At 46.9% G+C, this 25,679-nt stretch overlaps 1 protein-coding gene and 1 long non-coding RNA gene across 3 annotated transcripts in view; one reads left to right on the plus strand and one right to left on the minus strand.

Annotated features, from left to right (window-relative positions):
- Positions 1–1,786: 1,786 nt before the first annotated feature.
- Positions 1,787–17,072, plus strand: LOC106557730. Of its 2 annotated transcripts, XR_005377736.1 has the most exons (4): positions 1,787–1,928; positions 8,626–8,930; positions 16,452–16,555; positions 16,924–17,072. It is a non-coding gene; the product is annotated as an uncharacterized LOC106557730 (long non-coding RNA). The 2 variants fall into 2 exon arrangements; XR_005377737.1 differs by lacking the exons at positions 16,452–16,555; positions 16,924–17,072 and adding an exon at positions 9,745–9,805.
- Positions 12,883–25,679, minus strand: part of BCL2L1 (BCL2 like 1) — a 51,356-nt gene continuing 38,559 nt past the window's right edge. Inside the window, 2 exon segments of the mRNA NM_001003072.1 lie at positions 12,883–12,969; positions 14,373–14,534. Of these exon segments, the coding sequence (NP_001003072.1) occupies positions 14,397–14,534 (138 nt within the window). The 3' untranslated portion in view covers positions 12,883–12,969; positions 14,373–14,396.

The following is a 25,679-nucleotide window of genomic DNA, read 5'->3' on the forward strand; positions in this document are numbered from 1 at the left end:
GAGAAGCCCCATCCCCTAGTTTTAGACACCAGTCCCCAGCCCAGGTTACCTGTACTTCTGACTGACTGGCTAGAAATCAGAGGATCCCACAACCCCCTCCTTGGGTTTGATTAATTTGCTAGCATGGCTCACAGAACTCAGGAAATCCGTTTACTCACTGGATTACCAGTTTCTTTTTTTTTTTTTTTTTTTTTATTTATTTATGATAGTCACACACACAGAGAGAGAGAGGCAGAGACACAGGCAGAGGGAGAAGCAGGCTCCATGCACCGGGAGCTCGACGTGGGATTCGATCCCGGGTCTCCAGGATCGCGCCCTGGGCCAAAGGCAGGCGCCAAACCGCTGTGCCACCCAGGGATCCCTGATTACCAGTTTCTTATAAAAGGACAGAACTCAGGAACAGCCAGATGGAAGAGATGCAGAGGGCAAGTCATGGAGAAAGGCACGGAGCTGTCAGGTGCTGTCCAGGCACTGCTCCCCCTGCCCCCATCTCTATGAGTTCATCAACCCAGCAGCTCTCCGAAAAATCTGTCCTTTGGGGATTTTATGGAGGCTTCCTTACATTGCCAAGATTGATCCAATCATTGACCATTGGGGGATGATTCAACCTCCAGCTCCTCCTGCTTCCTGGAGGCCGGGTGGGGGTGACAGACTAAAAGTCTAACCCTCTTATCACATGGTTTGTTCTCTGGGCAATCCTTAGCTGGCATCCAAAAGTCGCCTTGCTAACATAAGAAGAGACACCTTCCTTGCTCTCATCACTTAGGGAATTTCAAGGGTTTTAGGAGCTCTGTGCCAGAAACTGGATTAAGATTAAATATATATATTTCTTATTATAAATCACACTATCATGGGCTGCCTCAACAAAATACCACAGGCTGAGTGGCTCAAACAACAGATATGTATTTTCTCGTGGTTTTGGAGGCTAGAAGTCCAAGATTAAGGTGTTGGCAGGATTGGTTTCTTCTGATGTCTCTGACTTTGACTTGCAAATAGGCATCTTCTTGCTATGTCCTCACTTGTACTTTCGCTTGTGCATGTGCATCCTCGGTGTCTCTTTGTCCAGATTTCCTCTGCTTATAAATAACGCTAGTCAGATTGGGCTAAGGCCTTTCCTAAGGACCTCATTTTATTTTATTTATTATTTTTTAAAAAAGATTTATTTATTTATTCATGAGAGACACAGACTGAGAGAGAGAGGCAGAGACATAGGCAGAGGGAGAAGTAGGCTCCTGGCAGGGAGCCCGATTCAGTACTCGATCCCGGATGCCAGGATCACGACATGAGCCAAAGGCAGGCACCCAACCAGGCATCCCTAAGGACCTCATTTTAACTTCATCACCTCTTTCAAGACCCTATCTCCAAATACCTCCACATTTTGAGGTACTGGAAGTTAGAACTTCAACGGATGAATTTGCAGGAGATACTACTCAGCCTTGTAACAGTTTAGTTCAAAATTATTCCACATGTCTCCTTGTTCTGGGAGCAGCGGGCACCTAGGGCATTTTCTTCTCTTGGCAGAAGTCAGAGACTGCCGAGGGGGCAGGGGGATGGTTAGCCACATGTGATGCTCTTAAAGCCCAGGCTCAGAACTAGCACACACAGAATCAGTACCATATTCCACCAGTCAAAGCAAGTCCTATGGTGTTTCAGTTACTTCTGCTACATTACAAATGACCCCAAAACTTAGTGGCATAAAGCAGCCATTTTATTACGCTCGCCAGTTCTATAGATCAGGAATTCAGGCAGGGCACAATCGTTACTGTTTGCCTCTGTTCTAGAATGTTTGAGGTCTCAGCTGGAAACACTCAAAAGGCAGTGGCCAGAATCTTCTGGAGGTGTTTTCACTCTGGTGGTTGTCAGCTGGCTGAGCTGGGCAGCTCAGTTGGAGCTGTCAACTGGACATCCTTCTTTTGTGGCATCCCCAGGTGATCTCTCTGTGTGGGCTCGTTTGCATGGTGGGTTCCAAGAGTGAGAATTCCAAGAGAAGAAGAAGGTGTACTGCATTTTTATGATCTAGCCTCAGAAGACACATAGTATCATTTCTGCTGAATCCTGTTGGTCAAGGCACTCACAAAGTTCCACCTACATTCAAGAGGGAGAGACTTCCCTACTTGATGGTCACAATGTAAGGTGTAAGATGTGTGTGAGATATTGTTGTAGTCATCTTTGGAAAATATAGTCTGTCCCACAGTCAAGCCCAACATCAGTGAGAAATATCCTCCATCAGAGTACACATGATGAGCGTGAGGTGGAGGGCAAGGCAGCATTGTGAGCAAATACTACATTCTATCACTGATGGGTGTAGAAATCACCAACATAAAATTATGCTGATAGAAACTAAAATTGACCACATTAAATTGGTTATTGACTAAAATTCAAACAGACAATTTTGACATTTATTTTTTATTTTCTTTAAATTTTATTTATTCATGAGAGACACACACACATACATAGAGGCAGAGCCACAGGCAGAGGGAGAAGCAGACTCCATGCAGGAGCCTGACGTGGGACTCGATCCCAGGTCTCCAGGATCAGGCCAAGGGCCGAAGGCGGCACTATACCGCTGAGCCACCCAGGCTGCCCCAATTTTGACATTTAGATAATCAAATTTGACCTTAAGGATTGGACCAAATGGAAATAATGGACAATAGTAGACAATGCACAGTGGCAGAAAACCAGTGAAATGAGATGTGGATAAACATGACTGGGGGAAGAATCACATCTTCGTGGTGGCATTCACTCCACGACGCCAAGTTGATTGCAATGAAAAATAATTTTGTAAAATTAAGTTTATAATAGCAAACATTAGAAAGAATTTAACTTTGGTCATAAAATAACTGATTGAGCTATAAAACTGACTTCATGTAGTTTGCTCAAGAAAGTGCTTTCTTGGGGATCCCTGGGTGGCTCAGTGGTTAAGTGCCTGCCTTTGGCCTAGGGCATGATTCTGGAGTCCTGGGATCAAGTCCCACGTCAGGCTCCCTGCATGGAGCCTGCCTCTCTCTCTCTGCCTGTGTCTCTGCCTCTCTCTGTTTCTCTGTCTCTCTCATGAATAAATAAATAAAATCTTAAAAAAAAAAAAAGAAAGCGCTTTCTTAAAAAAGATAAAGCCCTTTATTGATATATTAGAATTAGTGTAACTCTGGGGCACCTGGCCCAGTCCGTGGAGCATGTGACTCCTGATCTCAGAGTTGTAAGTTCGAGCTCCACATTAGGTGTAGAGATTACTTAAAAATAAAATACATATTTTTTAGAATTATTTATTTAGAGACAGAGAGAGCATGAGTGTGGGGAGGAGCAGAGGAAGAGAGACTCCCAACCAGACTCTCTGCTGGGCATGGAGCCTGAAACGAAGCTCCATCTCAATCCTGAAATCATGACCTGAGCTGGAATCAAGAGTTGGATGCTCAACCAACTGAGCCACCTAGGTACCCCTGAAAATAAAATCTTAAAAAAAAAATCAGTAATTCTGATAAAAATATTTGGATCCAAAACTCACAGTCAAAATAGCCTTGGAAAAAAAACAAAACAAAACAAAACAAAACAAAACAAAATAGCCTTGGGAGGGATCCCTGGGTAGCGCAGCGGTTTGGCGCCTGCCTTTGGCCCAGGGCGTGATCCTGGAGACCCGGGATCGAATCCCACATCGGGCTCCCTGCATGGAGCCTGCTTCTCCCTCTGCCTATGTCTCTGCCTCTCTCTCTTTCTCTCTCTGTGACTAGCATAAATAAATAAAAATTTTTAAAAAATTAAAAAAAAACCAAAATAGCCTTGGGATAAACACATTCATGAGGTGAAAACATTTGGGTCAAAACGTCCTATAATAGTAAAATTCTCTGTAAAAAATAAAAAATAAAAAAACAACTAACCCCAATAACCTAACAAATCATTATGAAAATGATAAATGGGGTTGCCTGGGGGGCTCAGTGGTTGAGCATCTGCCTTTGGCATAGGTCGTGATCCCGGGATCTTGGCATCGAGTCCCACATCGGGCTCCCTGCCCAGAGCCTACTTCTTCCTCTGCCTCTGCCTCTCTCTCTGAGTCTCTCATGAATAAATAAATAAAATCTTAAAAAAATAAAAAAGAAAGAGAACAAAATAGAAAGTGTTGCAAAACTCACAACCAGGAAAATCACAGAAAAGAAAATAAGTGGCCTCCAAAGTTCTTATGGAAAATTTCAAACATGCAGAAAAGACTAATCTTTTTTTTTTTTTTTTCATTTATTTATGATAGTCACACAGAGAGAGAGAGAGAGGCAGAGACACAGGCAGAGGGAGAAGCAGGCTCCATGCACCGGGAGCCTGACGTGGGATTCGATCCCGGGTCTCCAGGATCGGGCCCTGGGCCAAAGGCAGGCGCTATACCGCTGCACCACCCAGGGATCCCAGGCACCACCTTTTTTTATGCATTTGTGGCTAAATCATGTAGGAAACAGTTACAACCTCAAAATACAAGAATGCTTCTTTTATATTTTTCCTTGTAGTTACCTTTATCAGAGATCTTTAATTCTTTGCATGTCTTCAAATTTCACTGATTTCTGTCTACTCGTTTCCTAATTATTTCCCTCCTTCTGCTTGCTTTGAGTTTACTTTGCTGTTTTTTTTTGTTTTTTTTTTTGTTTTTTTTTTTTTTACTTTGCTCTTCTTTTTCTAGTTTCTTGAGGTGGGAGTTTAGATTATTGAATTGAGACTTTTTCTCTTTCCTGATGTGTGCAGTTATCGTACACATTTTCCTCTCAGGACTGCTCTCACTGTGTCCTGCACATTTTGATATGTTGTGTTTTCATCTCATTTAACTAAATATGCATTTTTTTACTTCCCTAGGGTCTTCCTCTTTGACCAATGAATTATTTAGAAATGTGTCATTTAGGGGCGCTTGGGTGGCTTAGTTGGTTAAGCATCTGCCTTTGGCTCAAGTCATGATCCTAGGGGTCATAGGATTAAGCCCTGCATTGGACTCCCTGATTGTGGGGAGTCTGCTTCTCCCTCTCCTTCTGCTGCTTCCCCTTCTCAAATAAATAAATAAACCCTTAAAAAAAAAAAAAGAAAATGTGTCGTTAGTTTCCAAGCATTTGGAGATTTTCATATTATCTTTCTGTTGCTGATTTCTAGTTTGATTCCATCGAGAACACACTGTGTGATTTCAATTCTTTTAAATTTGTTGAGGTATGGGGCGCATACCCCCTGAGGTATGGGGCGCAAACCCTGGTGGCGCAGCGGTTTGGTGCCCCCTGCAGCCTGGGTGCCTGCAGAGGGAGCCTGCTTCTCCCTCTCCCTGTGTCTCTGCCTCTCTCTCTGTGTGTCTATGAATAAATTAATAAAATCTTTAAAAAAAATTTTGTTGAGGTATGTTTCATAGACCAGAGCATGGTCTGTGTTGGGTTGTATCCAGTGGGCACTTGGAAGGATTGTGTATTCTGCTGCTGTTGAATGCAGCATTCTAAAAATGTCCATTGCATTCTATTGTTTGATGGTGCTATTGAGTTCTTCTGTATTATTGGTGATTTTCTGTCTAGTTGTTCCATCAGTTGTTGAGAGGAGTGTATTATTAATTGTGGATTTGTCTGTTTCTCTTCTTAGACCCATCATTTTTTGCTGCTTGTGTGATGTATCTTTTTTATCCCTTCCCCCTCCATCTTCTGCTATATTTGAAATGAGCTTCTTATAGGCAGTACATAGCTGGTTTTTAAAATTCACTCCGCCAGTATCTTTTTATTTTTATTTTTTAAGTAAGCTCTACCCTCAACATGGGGCTTGAACTCCTAACCCGGTATCAAGAGTCGCATACGCTACAGACTGAGCTAGCCAGGTGCCCCTCTGCCAATATCTTTTTTTTTTTTTTTTTTAAGGTTTTACTTATTTCTTCATGATAGAGCGAGAGAGAGAGGCAGAGACACAGGCAGAGGGAGAAGCAGGCTCCATGCCGGGAGCCCGGCGCAGGACTCAATCCCAGGACTCCAGGATCATGCCCTGGACCCAAGGCAGGTGCTAAACCGCTGAGCCACCCAGGGATCCCCACAATATCTTTTAATTGGTATATTTAGACCATCACACTTAATTACTGCTATGCTAAGACATATCTCCCAATTTTTTTTTTTCCTGTGTGTTTTCTCTGTTATTCATTTCCTTGTTTTCTTTTTCTGGCTTTCTGTGGAAAAATATGAGTTATTTTATAATTCCATTTTATTTTTTTAATTTTTAAAAAGATTTTTATTCATGAGAGACACAGAGAGAGGCAGACACAGGCAGAAGGAGAAGCAGGCTCCTTGTGGGGAGCCCGATGCAGGACTCAATCCCAGGACTCCGGGATCACACCCTGAGCCAAAGGCAGATTCCATTTTATTTTTTACATGGTGTTTTTGAGTGTCTTTTTTGCATAGCTTTTTTATTTATTTAATTTATTTATTTTAAATATTTTATTCATTTATTCATGAGAGAGAGGGAGAGGCAGAGACACAGGCAGAGGGAGAAGCAGGCTCCGTGCAAGGAGCCTGACGTGGGACTCGATTCTGGGACTCCAGGATCATGCCCTGGGCTGAGGGCAGGCACCAAACCCCTGAGCCACCCAGGGATCCCCTTTTTGCATAGCTTTTTAGTGGTATTACATTATGTGCACATACCCTACCACAGTCTACTGGTGCCATCGTTTCCCAATTTGAGTGAAGTATAGAAATATTACCCTCTCTATATTCCTTTACCCACTTTCATTGTTGCCAGGTAGGGGTGGGATTGTGGGCTCCCAGTGTGGCCTCCATCAACATTGTATGAGGAGGAGGAGGCAGGAGAGTGCTCATTACTGGCCAGCAGACATGAAGGTCCTGACTCCCTTGGCCTCATCTCACAACATCCCACGTGGGTAGGGGTGTTGGGGTACCTTGACTCATGTGGATGGATGGGAGTTGCCAAATCCCCCTTTGGCCTTTGTTGATGTGGATAGAGCCATAGTGTTTTTCAGTGGTGTTTGGCTGGAGTAGAGCTCTTACAGTCTAAAAGTTTTCTGTCCTGCTGGGTTGCTCCTTTCCTAATCCTTTGACTAGTGAAAGCAGGCCCTGGGGGCTGTGTTGTCTTTTCTGTGTCCATTGGCTTTTTTGGGTAGTCAGCTTCAGCTTCTTTGGCTCCAAGTCTGGGATCTCTGGGGCAAAAGGAAAACCCATGGAACTTGCCATCATGTCATTCCTGGGGTTCTGAGGTCCCTGGCTGGTTTGCCTTGTCTTCACCTTCCAGAGTTATCTTGCACTTGTTTTATATAGTGCCCAGGGTTTTTAGTTTAATTAGCAGGAGAAAAAGGGAAAAGTAGATCTGTTCTGTCTTCCTGGAAGAGTGAGTATAGAAGCAGGGTCACTTGTCCCAAGGAGTTCCCCCCCGTCTGCATCTTACTGATTACATTCCCATGTAGTTTTTATTGTACCCCTGCACCCCCTGCATTTTCCATCTATAGTGGTTACATTTAGAGGCTTTGGTCACATTTAGATCTGACTTTTTGACAATAATATTTCATGGGTGTGCTGTGTTCCTTGGCCAGGAGGTACATGATGCTTACTTAGCATCTTCATTTGCCATTTGCAGCCTTCGTTGGTCATTGTGTGGATTCATTAACTTATCAGGGACACAGATGGCCTTTAAATTATTAAAAAATGCCAACCTCAATTAGACTTTTGCAAATGAAATTTTAAAGTATGGGATACTATTTTTTCATCAACCAGATTGACAAAGATAAAAGAGTGTTAACATGGATGTTGGCAAGGGTGCAGGAGACATGCAGTTCCACAGGATGACAGCTTTGGCTGTCTCCATCAAAACAACAAATACATACATTCTTTTGCCTGGTGATTCTACTTCTGTGAATGTCCCGTGGGTATACATTTACGTGTGCAAAATGATGGATACACCAGGTTGTTGACTGCAGTATGGTCTGGATTAGCAGAAGTTGAGAACTATGAAATTGTTCCTCCCTTAAGGATGGTTCCCAGCTGGTGTGCTTAGTTTCACCAGTGGTGGCAGATGTGTTGTTGCCCCAGCCATGTGTCTTCAGCCCACCCTTGGAAGTCATGTGCAACTTTGGCAGATAGTTATCATTCAAGAGAACAGTCACCTGTGTCTTTTTGGCCATAGGTTTATGCTTAGCCCAAGAATGGGTTTGGCAGGAAGTGCCAAATGCTGAGGAGAAGCCCTCAGCCAAAGAGGGACAGGGGTTGGTGGAGAAATACCTCAAAGTTCTTTTCCCTAGAATATACCACAGGTCTATCAAAGGATCCCCTGGGAAGGACCCCATTGTCTGAAGTGGCAATTTACTTATCATTGCACCCTGTCTTGGCTTCCTGTCCTTTCCAGCCTCACTGTCCTGGCTGTTCTGGGATCACCACTTACACCTGAATCCTTCCTTTTAGACTTTGCTTTCAGAGGATATGCATACTAAGACACAGAGCTTGGGGCAGTTGGAGCCTCAAGACTAGTCCCCTCAGGGGTCTGTGGAGCAGTGGTAGCAGGTGTGGGAGTGGTCTGACAGCATAGCGTATTAATACTTACATTTATGGTGCCGGATGCCATTTTTAAGCACTTTACAAACATAAAACCTGCATTAAATCTGCATAAACACCTATTACTATCATCTCCATTTTATAGGTGAAGAAACTCTGGCACAGAGAGGTCGAGACACTTGTTCAAGGGCACCCAGCTATCCCAGAAAGTATGGTTTCAGAGCCCTGCTCCTAACCACTACACAGCTGTCCCTCTGCTGGCCCTCATTGCTTCACCGGGATGAGCTGAACATGGCCAAGGTTGGGTTCTTCCTTGACATCTACTGCAGGGGTCAACCACAGAGCAGAGCATGAGGCCACCAATCTTCCAGGATGAGCCTCCACAAAGTCTGCGAAGCCACGGGAGGAATTTGTTTTCCAGGTGCCCAAGGAGCTTGGCATGAAGCCCAGGTGAGATTGATGTTCCTAAAAGGGATGGTCAACCAGCTGCGGAGTATTGTCCCACCACAAAAATTGTTTGCAAACAAGGGCTTTATTGTTCTTTTCATTTATTCCTGTTATTTTTACAAGGTCATAGGACAGGGAACAGTTTTTTGTTGTTGTTGTTTCGTTTTTCAGGGGGTAAGGGACACTGTTTTTTACATCAGTGCAATTTGAGCCAAGCCTTCCTCACTTGGGGACTGGTCATTTCCCCACTCAGCAACAAATTTACAAACTATCTTGTTGGCTAACCACTAGGGTGTTTATATTCCTTTTTATGTAACTACTCTATATCCAAAGTAGGGCTCAAATTCACAACCCCAAGATCAAGAGTCCCATGCTCTACTGAATGAGCCAGCCAGACACCCCTTGGTATCTCAGTGTTTTAAGAGCACCCAGTTGTCAGTTGAGCACGCAACTCTTGATCTCAGGGTCAGGAGTTCAAACACTGCACTGGGTGTGGAGCTTACTTAAAAAAAGGACTTCCTCAAATTTTAAGATCAACAAATATGATCTCAATAAATTTGTCTTATCTGATTTTTAAATAAATGTTCATGTTAGAATTCTGGTCATATGAAGTATTAATTCCCTTCTAAATTATTTAAACCACCCCATTGCAGTAGGTTCACACATGAATCATTAGCTTGAATAATTTCATGTAAAAGACCTTGTGAATGCTTATGAAATTTAAGTGGTCTTACTACAAAGTCTGTCCCTTTCTTTCCTTCTTGTTCTTTCTCTCCTTCCTTTCCCCTCTTCCTGTGTGCTATTTGGCCTTGCCCAGGTTTAATAAGTTATAATTTTCTAAAAAAAGAAAAGAAGGAGAAGGAGAAGGAGAAGGAGAGAAGAGAAGAAGGAGAAGAAGGAGAAGGAGAAGAAAGAAGAAGAAAGAAGAAAGAAGAAAGAAGAAAGAAGAAAGAAGAAGAAGAAGAAGAAGAAGAAGAAGAAGAAGAAGAAGAAGAAGAAGAAAGGACTCAAAAGCTTTATATCATTTCCTGTATTCTGGAACTTAATTTAGAATACCTGAAATGAAAAAGTTCATTTGGATTTGAAATCCACTTGAATACATTATATTTGTCAATTAAATAAAGGGAAGAACTGTTGGAACATTTAAATATAATTTCAATTGTAAGCTTTGGGATGGTTAAAATTTTTATCACCTACTTGTGACTATGAAGTCTCTTGTTGATGCTGACCACCAAAATTTGAAGAAGTCATCATTAATAAGCCTTGATGGGGGATAAGCTTACTATATAAAAGCTTATATAAAATATGCATTGTTTCAAAGTTAATACTTCATTATGAAGTATGTTGTATTTCATTTTTCTCATCGTAAAAATAGTATATTGAAATGGAATGGATTTTCCCCTAGTACTCATGTAGGCAGTCTGAAAGCCCTTCCAAAAACTTTCCTTCAGTGTGCAATTCCAATATTTTATGCATGTGCATGTGTTAAGGTTGGAAATCACTGAGTTAAGATTCTGGTTAGAATACTACACAGCTAGAAAAAATAATGAAGCTGCCATGAGTGTTGATAACTGTTGAAGGTACCCGATGGTACACAGAGATTCATGTATGAGTAGGAAAAGTTCTAGAAGATACATTATTTAGGGGGAAAAGGCAAGGCAGAGTGGTGGTTACCATTTGTTTAAGAAAAGGCAGGGGGAGGCCACGAGGATCAAAATATACTTATATCTATGTATTTGCCCCGTATGTGAAAAGATGTTTCCAGAAGGATCAAAAATCTGAAGAGTGGCTCAAGTGGCTAAGGTTAAAGGGCAAGGGCAAGGGCAGCATTGCGGGGCTCGGGTGGAGGGAAAGGCTGGAGACTTTGGTGTTGAACTAAGAAGAATGATGACCCTAGTCCCAGGAGAGCAGAGGCAAGCTCTGAATCCACTACCCAAGGATTGGAAGTGTGGAGGTCCCTCTCGTGAGCCGGGCCACACACCAAAGACTGGCCCGCGGGAGAGGCCAGCGACAGTGGCGTCGCTTCAGGTTCCCCCCTCCAGCCACCAGGGGGCAGTCAAGCCCGCTCCTAAAGGCGGGCAGGGCCGAGCGTCCGAGGCAGCCTCCCGCCTCCAGCTCCGCCCCTGACCCGAGTGCCCGCCTCTGAAATCCTCGCTCGCTTCCCCAGACCCCTCCCAGTCTTCTGGCTGCTCCAAGTGGGAGTCTGTGGGGAGCCCCTCCTTCCACCTCCGGGGGAACCAGCCCGATGGTGCGGTCATTGCTGCCGTGCCTCCCCATCCAGCCCTCCCCCAAGCTCTGTTGGGTTATTTCATTCAATCTTGACCACAATCGCGTGAGATGGGCACTGCCATCAATCCCATTTATAGGGGAAAGTTGGAGCTTAGAGAGGATAGGTAACTTGCCCAGTCACATGCCCAGGAATGGTGACCCACAAGAGACACCTGGCCTGCCCACCCTGAGAACCAGAGCCTTAACCAAACCATGATTTCTTCACTGGTCTTCAGGTTTCCACTTTGCTTCCCTCCAGAACTTTCTCCACACAGGGTGTTTTGTTTTGAGGGCTCTAAGGGGGCATAAAACTCCCTGACTTACAACTTTCCTTTGGCTCTCAGTGCTCTCAGGATCAAGTTCAGTCCCCTCACCCCACCTCTCTGACATTGTCTTGACCCAGGAGACCCTTCTCAACTCCACACACCAACTTTCCTTCTGTCTGAGGAAAATTCTTACTCATCCTGTGCACTTGCTTCTTGACCAGAACCACTCTTCTTGCCTCCCCCATTCTTTTAGCTGACTCCTATGTTCTTCTGGCCATAGCTCTCATTGTCACTTCTCAGGAGCCTAGACAAGCTCAGGTCCCATATTAAATACTGTTGGGCACTTAACTATGAGCCTCTTGAGCTGCACTGGCCTCAGACATGTACTTTACTTTTGTAATTATAATGGTGACACCATTCCAAAAACTCCAATCACCCTTGATTCCTTTTTTTTTTTTTTTTAAGATTGTATTTATTTATTCATGAGAGATACAGAGGCAGAGACATAGGCAGAGGGAGAGGCAGGCTCCTCGCAGGGAGCCCAATGTGGGACTCAATCCTCAGACCCCAGAATCACACCCTGAGCCGAAGGCAGATGCTCAACCATTGAGCCACCCAGGAGTCCCTCCTCTTTCTTGAACTATCTCTAATCCATCAGTAAATCTTGCGGGATCTACTTTTAAAATGTTACCTCAACTCTGGAGGCCTCTGGGTGGCACAATCAGTTGAGAGGTGACTTTTGGTTTCAACTCAGGTAATGATCTCAGAGTCATTAGACTGAGGCCTGCATCAGGGTCCCCACTTAGTGTGGAGTCTGCTTAAGATTCTTTCTCCTTCTCCCTCTGCCCCTCCTGCTCATGCTCTCTATAATCAATCAATCAATCTTAAAAAAAAAAAAAAAGTCCGACTCCTTCCTATCTCCTTCCCCACTAGGTCCTTCATAAGTCTTGTCCTTCTTCCTTATGGTCATTTAGCTTCTACCTTTGCCCTCCAACAGCCAGACTGTCTCATCCTTATATTTTGTCTGTCTCCCAAGAATGCGAGTTCCATAAAGGAAGGGCTTTGTTCACTGTAGAATCCCCAGTGCCTAGGAGTGTGCCTGGGCAGAGCAGGACTCAGTAAACACTTGCCAAGTGGCTGTTTTTTCTCCTAGAATGTCAGTTCCTGAGGGCAGAGACTGTGTCCATCCATCCATCCTGCTCCCACATACCCATTGCTTAGCACACAGCAGGTGTTCAATAAAACCCCCATCAAAGAATAGGTGGAGAAATTCAGGCCCAGGTGGAAGAAGGGACTTGTCCAAGGCCCTCTCCTGAAGGCAGCAGAGCCAGCAGTGATGCGCAGCTCCCCTGCAGCCCTGTTGCCAACCGCACAGCCCCTCCTTCCCCAGCCCAGGGCACACAAGAGCCCAGGCCCTTTGCTCACTGAGTCAACACAGTTTATTACTGAACTGCACTTTCACCTTCACACAGACTATTTCAAAGAGCTGGAACAAGTGTGGGGGGGAGTTGGGGGGGGGGACAGGTGCCCCTTAGGAGCCAGGACCCCCAGCTGGCTTCCCCAGACCAGGGCAGGGGAGGGAGCATCAGGCCGTTCAGTCTCCGGGCACCAGCTCTCCACGTGCACACGCACAGCAAGCCAGCAGCTCCTCACACATAAATACAGACACGCTTAACAAAAATAGTATATCATCTTCACAAGGAATAAAAACTAGTCTCAAATATGTACAGCAGAGAGCCCAGGATGGCCAGGGATAGGCCGGGACCCCCAGGGATGAGACAGGCCATGGGTGGAGTAGAGGAGAGGGAGGCCTGAAGGACTCCTGGCCAGGCCACTCTGACCTTGGCAGCCTGGCACCCCAGGCTGAATGGGAGTGGGGCATATATTTGTTTGGCCAGGTAGGTCTGGCCCCTCTTGCCACCCCCACCTCCACCCTGTGCATCAGGGTCTCCTTCCTGCCCTTCCTGCCTGAGGTAGGGAAGACTCTAGGGCTCCCACAGCTGCTCCCTGTAGCTCCCCTTCACCTCTGGGCCAAGGCCCCCGAATCCCTGGGCTCCATGGGCAAGTAGCTCCAGGCAAAGATGCCACACGCTGATCTTCTTGCAGGAAAGTCAGGCAGCTGAAGCCATCAACAGCTCTGGGGCACCTGCCTTGAGCCCAGTTGGTCCCTTAGTCATGGTCATGGGAGCCAAGGGAGGGGAAGGGGAAAGGAACTGGGGTGGTGCTAAACTGCAAGGGCCACCCCAGCTTTGGCACGGGGTGCTTCCTGCAGCTACAGCCCTCTTCCTCCTGGGTGGGGCTGGCCTCTATCCAGGGGCCTTTGGAGGACATTGGGATTGGGGTCAAGGACTTTGGCCAGGCCAGAGGTGGGGAGGAGGTCCTGGTCCTTGTTTCTTTATCCCAAGCAGCTTGAATCCCTAATTAGTCAGAAGTGGCCCCTAAGTGGCTCTTGAAAGGGATGAAAGGAAGGGGAGCCTAGGTTCTGGAAGGGATAGGAAATGATTAATTTTGAGGCCACAAACATCAAAACGAAGGCAATCTAGTCTCTCCTTCTGGGGAAAAAGGTCAGAAACTTTCCAGCTACCTGGCAGGAAAGCATTCTTGGTGAGGCTAAGGGGTTTTCCACCAATTAGGCAGGGACTCCAGCCCCCAGCCACAAACACCCCCACACCTGCCAGCTTCCATGGGGCAGATTTTGGGGAAACCTTGTGGGTTCTGAGGCCAGAGAACTGAGGTGTGGGGAAGGCGGCTCTCACAGAAGCGTGGTAGATTCTAGAAAACTAATTGCGGGAGACCTGGTCTATGCCCAACCCTGTGATGGGAAGGTGGCCGTAGGCTGCATGTAGTGGTTCTCCTGGTGGCAATGGTGGCTGGACAAAGGGGTGTGGTAGGGGCAGGACAGGGGTGGGAGGGTAAGTGGGTGGTCAGTGTCTGGTCATTTCCGACTGAAGAGCGAGCCCAGCAGAACCACGCCAGCCACAGTCATGCCTGTCAGGAACCAGCGGTTGAAGCGCTCCTGGCCCTTCCGGCTCTCGGCTGCTGCATTGTTCCCGTAGAGTTCCACAAAAGTATCCTGCAGGGATAGAGAAGAGAAAGGATGGTGTTGTTTGAGTTCTATGACAATAATATGGGTGGGTGGGTGGGAGAAGGGGCCACCTGCATGCAATAGTGATTTGAAAAACTATAGCCATCCATGCCCACTCTGGGCCAAGTAAAGGGTTCATGGCTGCCCTCCTTCTTGCCGCCCAGCTGGGGATGACCAATGCACTTTATAGCTGACATAAGGGTGCAAAGCTGGGAAGAGCTTTGTTCAAGGTGAACTGGCTAAAAAGTCATACTGGAGAACCTGCATCAGGAAAGAGATCAGCAGGGGCAGGGAAGTAACAGGAGGCTAGGTGGCTGGAGTGCAGGGCTGGAGAGAAAGGGATGGGGAGACACCATGAGCCACAGCTGGTCCATGAGTGGTCTAGAAGCTGAGGAGGAGGGTGGAGTCTGTGCATAGTGCACACCCACTAGGCCTTAGCTTTCCTGCTGATGCACCAATGCAACTAAGAGAGGGAGGGAGGGAGAGGGGACAGGGCTAAATTCCCAGCGATTCAGGGGAAGGCCAGGTACTATTGGCCCGAGGCTCCTTCTCCCTCTGGAGAAGGGAGGGGAGGCTGGTGGGTAGACACTGAGGGCAGAGTAGAGGGATACCTTCTACATGCCGGCCTAGGATGGGATCTGTGAAGCCCTGTCGCTGTCCCCCACCCCCTGGTGTGTGTGTGTGTGTGTGTATGTGTGTGAGAGAGAGAGAGAGAGAGAGAGAGAGAGAGAGACACACACACACACTCTGGGCCCAGAAGGAGGTGAGCAACAGCCCTTAGCAGTCAGGAGGGAAGCACATGATATGGGGAAGGTGGGGCTGTGGGTTAAATTACCCACCCCGGGGCGGAGCCAGCGTGTGGGGCACCCTTTAATGAGTAAACTTTGCACCCCATTTGTCCTGTAATCCTCTCAGTGATGCTGCAGTGCAGGCCCTCTCTCCCCATTTACAGACTGGAGCCTCTGGGCCTAGGGAGTATGCGTGTTTAGTGTGAATGGATTACCGATGAATGAACAGAGCCCATGATTTTCCTCTCCACTAAGAGCTCACAGCCTGGGCCCTCATTTCCACCTGGTCCCAACTGGCAGTGGTGGCTGCTCCCTCAGACAACACCTGCCATCTCCAGCTGGTTCCAAGTTCCACCAGGCCAGTTTGCTCACTGTGAGTGAGACCTGCCTGGCCTTACTTCTGGTCTTGATAACCTTGCTCAGTCCATGCTCCATATGGAGGATTTTTAAAAACATAGATCAGATCATGGCACTTAAAGTCCTCCAACAGCTTTCCCTTGAACTTAGAACGCTGGTGTCATTTCTGCTCACATCCCTGGTACCTAGCAGAGTGCCATGAGCATTGAACTGCCAAGATGACTCATATACTTCTCAATATTTATTAAGCCATTAAGGAGGTAGCAGTGACACATAAGCTAGAGCCCTTACCAGAATGTTTACCATGTAAAGTGGAAAAAAACACTAGAAAAAGTCCCTCCATTCAGACCATGTCACTCCTTCCCATCTCATCTCAAGGTCTCAGCCTTCACAAGGCTTCCCATTACACCTAGAATAAAGTCCCCATTCCTTACCATGGCCAGTGAGGTCTAGTGGGACCTGCCCTCTCCCCACTGCACACTCCCCTCATCACACCGGCCTCCTTGCCTTTCCTTGAACATCTGCTCAAGAGCTTGCTGTTTTCGCTGCCTGGAGCACTTGACCCCAGATCACCACCTGCCTCACTCCCTCCCTCATTTCACTCCTGAATCTGCTCAAATGTCATCTCCCCAGGGAGGCCTGTCTTGGTCACCTCTTCTAAAATGGCACCCATCCTCATCTCTATCTTGCTCTATTTTTCTTCCTAGCACTTTTCATAACCAGATTTGACACTTTGTTTTTGTTTTGTCTCCTGCACTAGGTGTGGCTTGACAAGGACAGAGATCCTGTCTTGTCTCTATATACTCTATCTGGAACAGCGTCTGGCACATGTTGGTGCTCAACAAATACATGAATGGAATAAAGGTACTACAAGTCTACTAAGTGTCAGGCAGTTACCCATTTCACCTTCGTCAGGTATATTTGAGCCCTGTTTCACACTGGATAGAAAAGACCTCTTCTGGGTCACTCAGTTAATAGGTGGCATAGCTAGGATCAGAACCAGGGTTCCTCAGCTCCAAAGAAGTAAAGCTATAGTGGGATACCTTCCTATGTGGGGGGCTGGGATGACCTGTCAGTAGTACTAAAATGGATTCTAAGAGGGATGTGGGGGAGCCTTGGGTCTGGGGAGAGAAGGGCAGAGGTGTGGCATCAGCCAGCCCCCCTTTGGCTTTGTTGCTGCCCAGGCACCACTGGCGTGGATATGCTTCCCCATCTCTCCCCCTTCATCCTAGGTGTTGGCGGATAAGAAAATTCTTACAAGGGGATCCCTGGGTGTCTTAGCGGTTTAGCGCCTGCCTTCGGCCCAGGGCATGATTCTGGGGTCCTGGGATCCAGTTCCATGTAGAGCTCCCTGCATGGGGCCTGCTTCTCCCTCTGCCTGTGTCTCTGCCTCTCTTTCATGAATAAATAAATTTTTTTTTTTAAAAAAGAGAAAATTCTTAAAGAGTTATGATTTTTCTGGTCCCAAGCAAAGTAGGCCCAAGTGGAGTCACAAAAAAGATTGATCCAAGGGGTGCCTGGGTGGCTCAGTGGTTGAACATCTGCCTTCAGCTGGGGTTGTGATCCTGGGGTCCTGGGATCAAGTCCGCATTGAGCTGGGAACCTGCTTATCCCTCTGCCTACTACAGTCTCTGACTCTCTCTGTGTTTCTAATGAATAAATAAAGGAAAAAAAAAAAAAAAAGATTGATCCATGATGGGGGGAGAGCCCTGGACTGTAGGGAGCATGGGAGAAGTGAGACCAAGGCCAGAAGGATCTAGCTATCCCAAGGGGCCCGATGTCTCACAAGAAACCAGGGACACTGGGGTTGAAGCCAAAGTGGGAGAGGCCTGGCTCCCTCGATGGGAACTTTCCTAAAGTAGAGGGCTGGCAGCCACAGGAAACTTTCCTCTCTGGGGCTGAGTTGGAGTAAACAGGCCCCGTCCCTGCAAGGGCACAAAGCACTCACTGTCCAGGAACAGTCATTCCAGGGTAGAGGGAACATTATCATTTCACTGCTATAGAGAACAAGACTCTGACCTGCCCAGCCCCCCGACTCATGTATTCCTGGCCAGGACAACCTTCATCTCCTTTTCAGGAGCTCTTTCTCCTGAGGAAGGGGGAGGAGGATTTCCAGGGGCTGTGGATTCTGGGGACTGCTTTTGCAGACAGCATGAGCAAAATGGGGTGTGCTATTCCGGGGCGGGTGCTGGGGAGGCAATGGTGTGGGTATATTTAGCTCAAGGTTCACACGACACACTTGGAAACAAACACAGCCATTTTCTCAGTGGGCGGTTGCCCTGGATAAATAAACAGCATTGCAGAGCAGCCTGGTTCTGGAAAAGCAGAGATAAGCCCCAGTGCTCCTCAATGGGTCCCACTAGTTTCAGCTAGAGCTGGCATGGTGGCCATGGCGGTGGGGTGGGGAGGATGGGGAGTGATGGTGGTGGTGAGACATAAGGGTGAGTTGGAAGTAAGTCTCTGATGTCACAGGAGCTTTCTGGAGACCCAGGCCTGAGGCTATCTGCATCCTCAGCTTGGGTGAGAGCAAAGTGGGGGAAGTTTCTCTTTGCAGCTGTGACCACTGACACGGGATCCATGCAGAGGTTTTCAGGGCCACTGGGGACAGGCAATGGCTGGCTAATGACCTCCACGGGAGGGTCATGGACTCTAAGCCAGGCAGACACCACAAGTTAGGAAGGCCAACTCATCTGCCCATTCTATAGTTTTACAAAGCTGGCTTGTGGTAGAGCTTGGACTAGGAATTGGTGTCTTCTGACTTGGCCCCTCAGAGCGGTGAGCCAAGAACCAGGGTCCCCAGGAGAAGCCAAGACTAGGACCACTTTTAAGGTCTTGCCTGTGCCACAGCCCTGGAATGGCCCCACCTGACATACTCCAGAGAGTGTCTCACCCCTGTGTGTCCTCTAACTGGTCACTCTCCCCACATCATTTTCCTGTTAGCCAACTTCTACTCAGCTTATTAGACTCCATGAGTGTCTCTGTTGTGCTTCCAAGGTTTTGGACTCTCATTCACACCATAAATATTTCTTGAGTGCAAACCATGCTCCAAGCCCAGCACTAAAGACAGAGTAGTGAACAAGACAAACAAGATCTGCTTTTATGGAGCTTATGTTCTAGTCTGCACACTCTCAATGGGAGGGCAATCACCTCCAATGGGACAAAGCAAAAAATTCTTGGATAGTGCAGTGGTTTGTGGTTTTCCACAAGGCCATAGCACATAAAGAGATACAGAGTACAGCTGTGGTATTCAAATATCCTGGGAAGGCAATTAGGACAGGAATGTATAAAAAGATACCTTAAGGGGATGGCGATAAGGAAAAAAAGTTGAAAAACACTGTTCTAGTGGGAAGTAGAGAGGATAGTAAGAAACAAGACAATTTCAGAGATGACGGGGTTTTGAAGACAGTAAGTCATGGGGAGGTAGGTAATAGAGAGTACCTGATAGAGGTAGAATGGTTAGAGAAGGGCTCTCTGGGGAAGTGAGGTTTGAGCTGAGTGTTGAAAGACAAGGTGGCAGTGGTCAAGGGAGGATCAAAAATCTTGGGTAAAAAAGAGCATGTTTCAGCGGTAGCAACAAGTACCTGGACCTGACGCGAGAATGTGAGGCAGGGTGTCCCTAATTTGAGGCCCGTTTGTGTGTCAGTCTCCTTGCCTCAGTCTGGGGTCTAAGTGTAGGCAGGGACCAAGTCTGACCCAGGTCTGAAGCCAGGCCCATCCAGACAGGCACAGACTGACTACAGCTAGATCTCTGCCGAGAGGCCAACTGAACACTGTAGGCCACCCTGAGGCCATCTGCAACCCTGGTGAAGTCAGGAAAAAGGCAGGCACAACAATGTCCCAAAAGTAGCAGCCCATCCACCCTGCCAGGGTGTGAAGCACAGCGCCTGCTTAAGTCTGATCAATCCTCCTATGCCATTTCTCTCACCTCCCAGTTTCCATGCTTCTTCCTAGCGGTGTGACCTTGAATAGTCCAGTGTCCTCACTTGTTAAATAACAATAAGATAATTACAACTGTTATGGCAGCTGATCTTTATTATACATTTGAATGTTTTAGTTGTGCCAAGCACTGAGCTAAAGCACTTTACTATGACTAGGTCATATTCCCTGATCAATCACAATCATTTGAGTGATTGTTTTTTGTCCTTTCTCCCCCACTAGACTGTGTCTGGTTTTGTCCCTTTTATCTCCAGAACCTGATGCTGTACTTGGAGCACAGCAGGTGCCATTCTTAATGAATCTATTTTATAGTTTTTTTTTAAAGACTATTTTTGGGGGCCTGGGTGGCTTAGTCGGTTAAGCGTCTGCCTTCAGCTCAGGTCATGATCCAAGAACTTGCTTCTCTCTCCCTACTGAACAGGGACCCTGATGTGGGGCTTGATCCCAGGACCCCGGGGTCATGACCTAAGCTAAAGGCAGATGCTGGGCCGACTGAGCCACCCAGGTGCCCCTAAATTTTTTTAAAAGATTCATTTACTTGAGAGAGAGAGCGTGCGTGCACACACACACGTACGTTATGAGGGCAAGTGGGAGGCAAAGGGAGAGAATCGCTAGCAGACTCCCTGATAAGTATGTAGCCCGATGCAGGGCTCGATCTCACAACCCATGAGATCATGACTCAAACTGAAATCAAAAGTTGGATGCTCAACCAATTGAGTCACCAGGAGGCCATAAATGAATCTATTTTAGATGGACAAATGAAGGACTACTCATTTAATCCTTGTATTTGTCAATGGCTTCATTCTACAGATGTGAAAATGGAGGCTTCAGAGTTCATCTACCCTCTTATCTAGGAAGTGGTGGGACTGGGATTTGTCTGAGTTCTGGCCTCTTGCACATTCTGATTGATGTCTGATCCTGCCATCTCAGTCCCTGCTGTCCCTACCCACAGAGAATCTAACCTACACAGTGGCAGTCACAGTAGATGCTTCCTGAGCACTTACCCTGCAAAGAAAGCCCTCTCCTTAATCCTTCTGGTGGATTAGTTCACTGAACTGTCTCCATAATGTCAGGTAGTGGGTACTATTAACTCATCATACAGCTGATGGACCTGCAGCCCTCAGATGATCTGTGACTTGCCCAAGGTCACACAGTGACTGGGTTGCCTGCACCAATAGTCTGGCTCCAGTGTCTTTGCTCCCAATCTCCATATGGGACTGTGTTCACTTTCAAAAGGACAATACTTACCAAAAAAAAAAAAAAAAAAAAAAAGGACAATACTTTTCAAGGCCCCATCATGCGTCAGATGAATATACTTCTAAAACTGAAGGATGACCTTATCTACACCCAGGTAAACTGAGGCTCAGAGATACCAAGAGACCTGCCCAAAGAGGTTATGTGTGGAAGTCAGTTGCAAGGTCCAGTACATGCAGCAACGAATCTCATATTCCAGGCCAGGGCTATAGTCCTGAGTCCCTCTAGGAGGGGGAAGGTTGCCCGAGGCCACCAGCTGAATGAATGAGCTCTGGCCCCCAGCCAACTGAGGGGAACTGGGTGCCACAGGAAAAGGATGTGACGAAAACCAGGAGGGAAAGTGAAACCCTTCCGTCCTGGCTTCGGCAGGGGAACAAGTGCTTGTGCCAGACGGGCCCTTCCTTCCTCTAGGGTGACTCTGGATGGCCGAGCCCCACCACTTCCTTCCTGCTTGGTTATTTTGGGAAAGAGGTAGGTGGAGAAGAGGAAGGGGCTCCTAGCAGCTCAGAGAAAGTGCCAGAGACATCAGCACCATACCTTTCCCTGGCCTCATCACAGACCTGCATGGGCAGGCCATGAGTCACTTTCAGAGTCATTTTCTGCTGCTAGCCTCAGTTTCCCTAAGGGAGAGACTGATGCATGCCTGCTGCATAGATAAATGAGGCCTCGTTGGGAGATCCCTGGGAGATGACAGGAAGGGGGGGATGGGGCAAGTGGAGGGGCCTTATCACTTTCTTGGTGGGGAGGTGCAGGTGGAGACTAGGAAGAAGTGAGGTTTGTGGTTGGAATCCACTTCCCTTAGCTTTCCCAGGGGAGCTATTGGCCTCAGCAATGTGAAAGGAACATAGCCTCTTTCCTCTACTGGGACTGGGGTTGGATTTGGATGTAGGCAATTCAGAGAGCCAGTTCAGTCAGGGTAGAAGCAGAGATGGGTGACCACAATGTACTAGGGTAACACCAGTCTAGCCAACCCAGCTGTGGGCACTACACAGCAAGCCTCTCTACTTTGGAGCCTCTTTTTCTCCTACTTTGACCTCCTAAGACAGTGGTGGTAAGATCAGAGGATGAAAGCACTTAGTAAAGCAAGATGACCTCAGTGTTACTGGCTAAAGAGGGTGTCTTGTGGGGGCTCAAGCCAACTGGGCTTTAGGGAATATTTGGATATCCTCACAGCAAACTTCATGTTAATCTTTATCCAACTCTGCCCCTGTCAGCTGCCAGCTTCTCCTCCCCTGCCTCCTCCCTCACCATTAGTTCTCAGAAGCTAAGCCTGACAGATGTGCTTATTTCTCAGAAAAGGAAGTGGTTGTGCCGGGAGGAGATAACACCTCCGCTGGGGAATTGAGAAAGCTATCAGGCTCAGCAGTGCGAGTGTGGGCGCTCCATCTTCTCAGCTCAGAACCAGGGTGCTAGTCTTAGAGGCTGAGAGAGACAATTCAGAAAAGCATTTATTGGGGGGCACAGATGTTCATTTAGGGGCTCACAACCTCCTTCCTTGGGAGGGATGACTGATATTTACTGAGCACTTAACCATGTACCAGGCATGGTGCTAAGAGCTTAGTTCTGTATACGAATTCACTTAATCCTTGCAATAACCCCACAAAGTGCTATTGTTACTTTCCATGTTACAGATGAGGAAACAGGGACAGAAAGTTCGAGGGACAATCCCAAGGTCAATAAAATTCATAAATGGGCAGCCCTGGTGGCTCAGCAGTTTAGCGCAGCCTTCAGCCCGGGCATGATCCTGGGGACCTGGGATCGAGTCCCACGTCGGACTCCCTGCATGAAGCCTGCTCCTCCCTCAGCCTGTGTCTGCCTCTCTCTCTCTGTGTGTCTCTCATGAATAAATAAATAAAATCTTAAAAAAAAATAAAGTTCATAAATGGCAGAGATGGGATTTGTACACAGAAGTCTAACTCTAGAGCCCAGCACTTACTTAATGGCTCCTGGGAGGCTGCTTCATGCTCCTATGCATTCATTCTCTGGAATTCCGAGCCCTCCCTCATCTCAACTCTCTCATCCCATCCCTAGTGATTCTCTATTTTCTCAAGAATAGATGACGACAGCCATTCATTCTTCTCCCAGTGTCCTGGGTGAGAAGGACCAAGGCTCACCCTTGAAAAAAGTCAGAGACTCAAAAATGATCTTATAACTATCCAATCTCCCACGTGATGCACAAAGCTTTTCCCTACATCCTCATTTTCCAGATGGGGTTCAGAAAGGTGGAGTGCCAAGGTCACATAGTAGGTCTGGTTCACTCCAGATGGTCCATATTCATGGGAATTCTCTATGGTATCTCGTCTCTATGGCATTTCTGCTTACACTCTTGTGGGGTGCTTCACTTTTGAACAGCTCTCTTGGAAAACACTTGCCTCTTTCCCTCTACCTCCTCCCACTGGCTGGCATCAAGTTTGGTCCTTTTTCCTCCAACTCTGTCCCTAGGACTGCCCAAGAAGTCACTGAAGGCTGGCAGAGGAAGCTTTGCTGGCCTAGCTGTGGGCTGTGGACCAGGTTGTGCTTCTCTCTGAGTAGTTTCTTCATTGGTGGCCTGGCAGTGCTATTTGGATGAGGCCAAAGCTGGTGACAAATTACCTTCTATTTCTGTTTACCAAGCTGGGCTGCCAGAGCAAAGCAGGCAGGTACCCAGTAAGTCTTTCAACTAGACCTAAGATGTTTTGGCTTTGGATATCATCTATAATATGGAGATTAAGGATGTGCTTATTTCACAAGAACACGATGAGGATTCAGTAATACACGTAAGGCTCTTAGAACTATGCATGGCACAGAGCAGACTTTGAGTAAATGCCGGCTATTATTACTGTTCTTATTATTAGACTAGGGTTCAACTTGTGTCTTAGAGCTTTCTCTGGAGTCTGTAAGACCCTGCAGGATTTCCTTAGCTTTGTCTAGGTCCAAGCTGCTTCATTCCTCACATACCATGTTCTCTTCAACCTCAGGACTTTTGCCCATGCTAATCCCTCTGCCAAGATCTCTCCTATTTAGCTTTTAAATCTTCACTTCCAGGTCACTTCTTCAAGGAGGACTCCTGCTTTCTGCCTCCAAGTCTTTTTCATTTCTCTTGCCAGTTTGATGAGCTGTTCATTTTTTTTAAAGTTTTTATTTAAATTCCAGTTAACATATAGTGTAATATTAGTTTCAGGTGTACAATATAGTGCTTTAGGACTTCCATCACCCTGTGCTTCTCACGACAAGTGCACTCCTTAACGTACTTCGTTTCACTCATCCCCCCAACAACCTTCAGTTCTCTATAGTTGAGGTTCTGTTTCTTCATTTGCCTCTTTTATCCTCCCAATGACTGTTTCTTAAATTCCACATATGAATAAAATCATATGGTATTTGTCTTTCTCTGACTTATTTTGCTTTAAGCTGTTCATTTTTGACCATGAGCTCTGTCTCTCAGGCCTAGTCTAGGGCTGGGCCCAGAGAAGATATTGATTGATGAGTATGGCTGACTGGTGGACAGTGAGGAGGGTAGGGAAGAAAGGCCAGTTTCCTCTCTTCATTCCCATCCTCCCTGCCTGGCAAAACTAGGAGGAGGCCAGGCCCCAAGACACCAGGTGATTGGGCAAGGTGACTAGGACTCCCCAGATACCAAGTTCTTTCAGGCTCAGGAAGAGGGACAGGAAGTTTATGGGAAGGTTCTGGAAAAGGCATTTTCTGCATTGTGCTGAAACCTGGGGTTAGCAGCCTACAAAGAATAGGGAGTTGGTGTCTGGTGCTAACCCTCTCCCTAAAACTCTGCTTCTTTCTGGAGTCTATGCCTCCAAGTACTCCATAGTCCAAAGCAGCTGTTCCCTTCTCTTTTCTTCCCAAAGCTATCCTCATTACCTCATCTGGTGCTGATCAATGCTGCATGCTGTGAAGAAGAGAATACCAGGCAGAGGCTGAGGAGATGTGGGTTTTGTGTCCCAGGTCTATCACTGGCTTGCTTAAGCTGAATCTATTCTCCTATTTGGGATACTGGGAAAGTCTGGGACTTTCCTTATTTGTAAAATGAAGGGGATCATCAGAAGGACTCCTACTAGTGCTGTAGTATGAAGAAGATGAAAGTAGCTCACACATGGATAGATGAGTGATTACCTGTGTTCCATCTCTGAAGGGTATTCAGAAGACCCAGTAATTAGTGTGGAAGGTAAGAGGCAACATTCTGGAGTAGAAGGACTCATAGCGCTGAGTCTGCTCCTCTTCTACCTTGAAGCCTGCTGGGTCTTACCCTTAAATCTGTAGGATTCTATAGGCGAAAAGGGCAATGGGTACATCTGTGACCCAGGGCAAGTTCCTCAGAGAGGCCAGATCTTGCTGGGCTCTGCCCTTATGGCCTCAACCTCTTCACCCCAGCACCACTTCCAACTAGTCCAAACAAGTCCCGGGTATTTTCAGCCACCTTTATCTGATCGGAAATGTTTGGAATTCCACAGCAGAAGGCAACAGCTCTGGAGGATTTGAGTATGGGAGCAAATCCCTGCAACACTCTTCCCTCCCCCCCTATACATATGAATGCTCACACATATACCCCTTGTAACCAAAAACTCATAGCTGAAGGCTCCTGCTGGGTTGCATTTCCTACATTCTGGTTCCTTCTAGTCTTCTCAATTCCCCACCCTAGTCCATCAGTTGCCTCAAGGTACAGAAAAGCAAGATGCCCCAGATGGTGCTCTAGGAGAGCTGGACTACTGCCTGCAGCACGGTGATGCAGGGGGTGGGGGCCACCAGGAAGTTTGCTGTTCACAGTCAACACCCAGAGCACTAATACACCGCAGAAGATCACTACCGCCAG

Source organism: Canis lupus, chromosome 24, assembly GCF_011100685.1.
Source record: "Canis lupus familiaris isolate Mischka breed German Shepherd chromosome 24, alternate assembly UU_Cfam_GSD_1.0, whole genome shotgun sequence".
Lineage (NCBI taxonomy): Eukaryota > Metazoa > Chordata > Mammalia > Carnivora > Canidae > Canis > Canis lupus.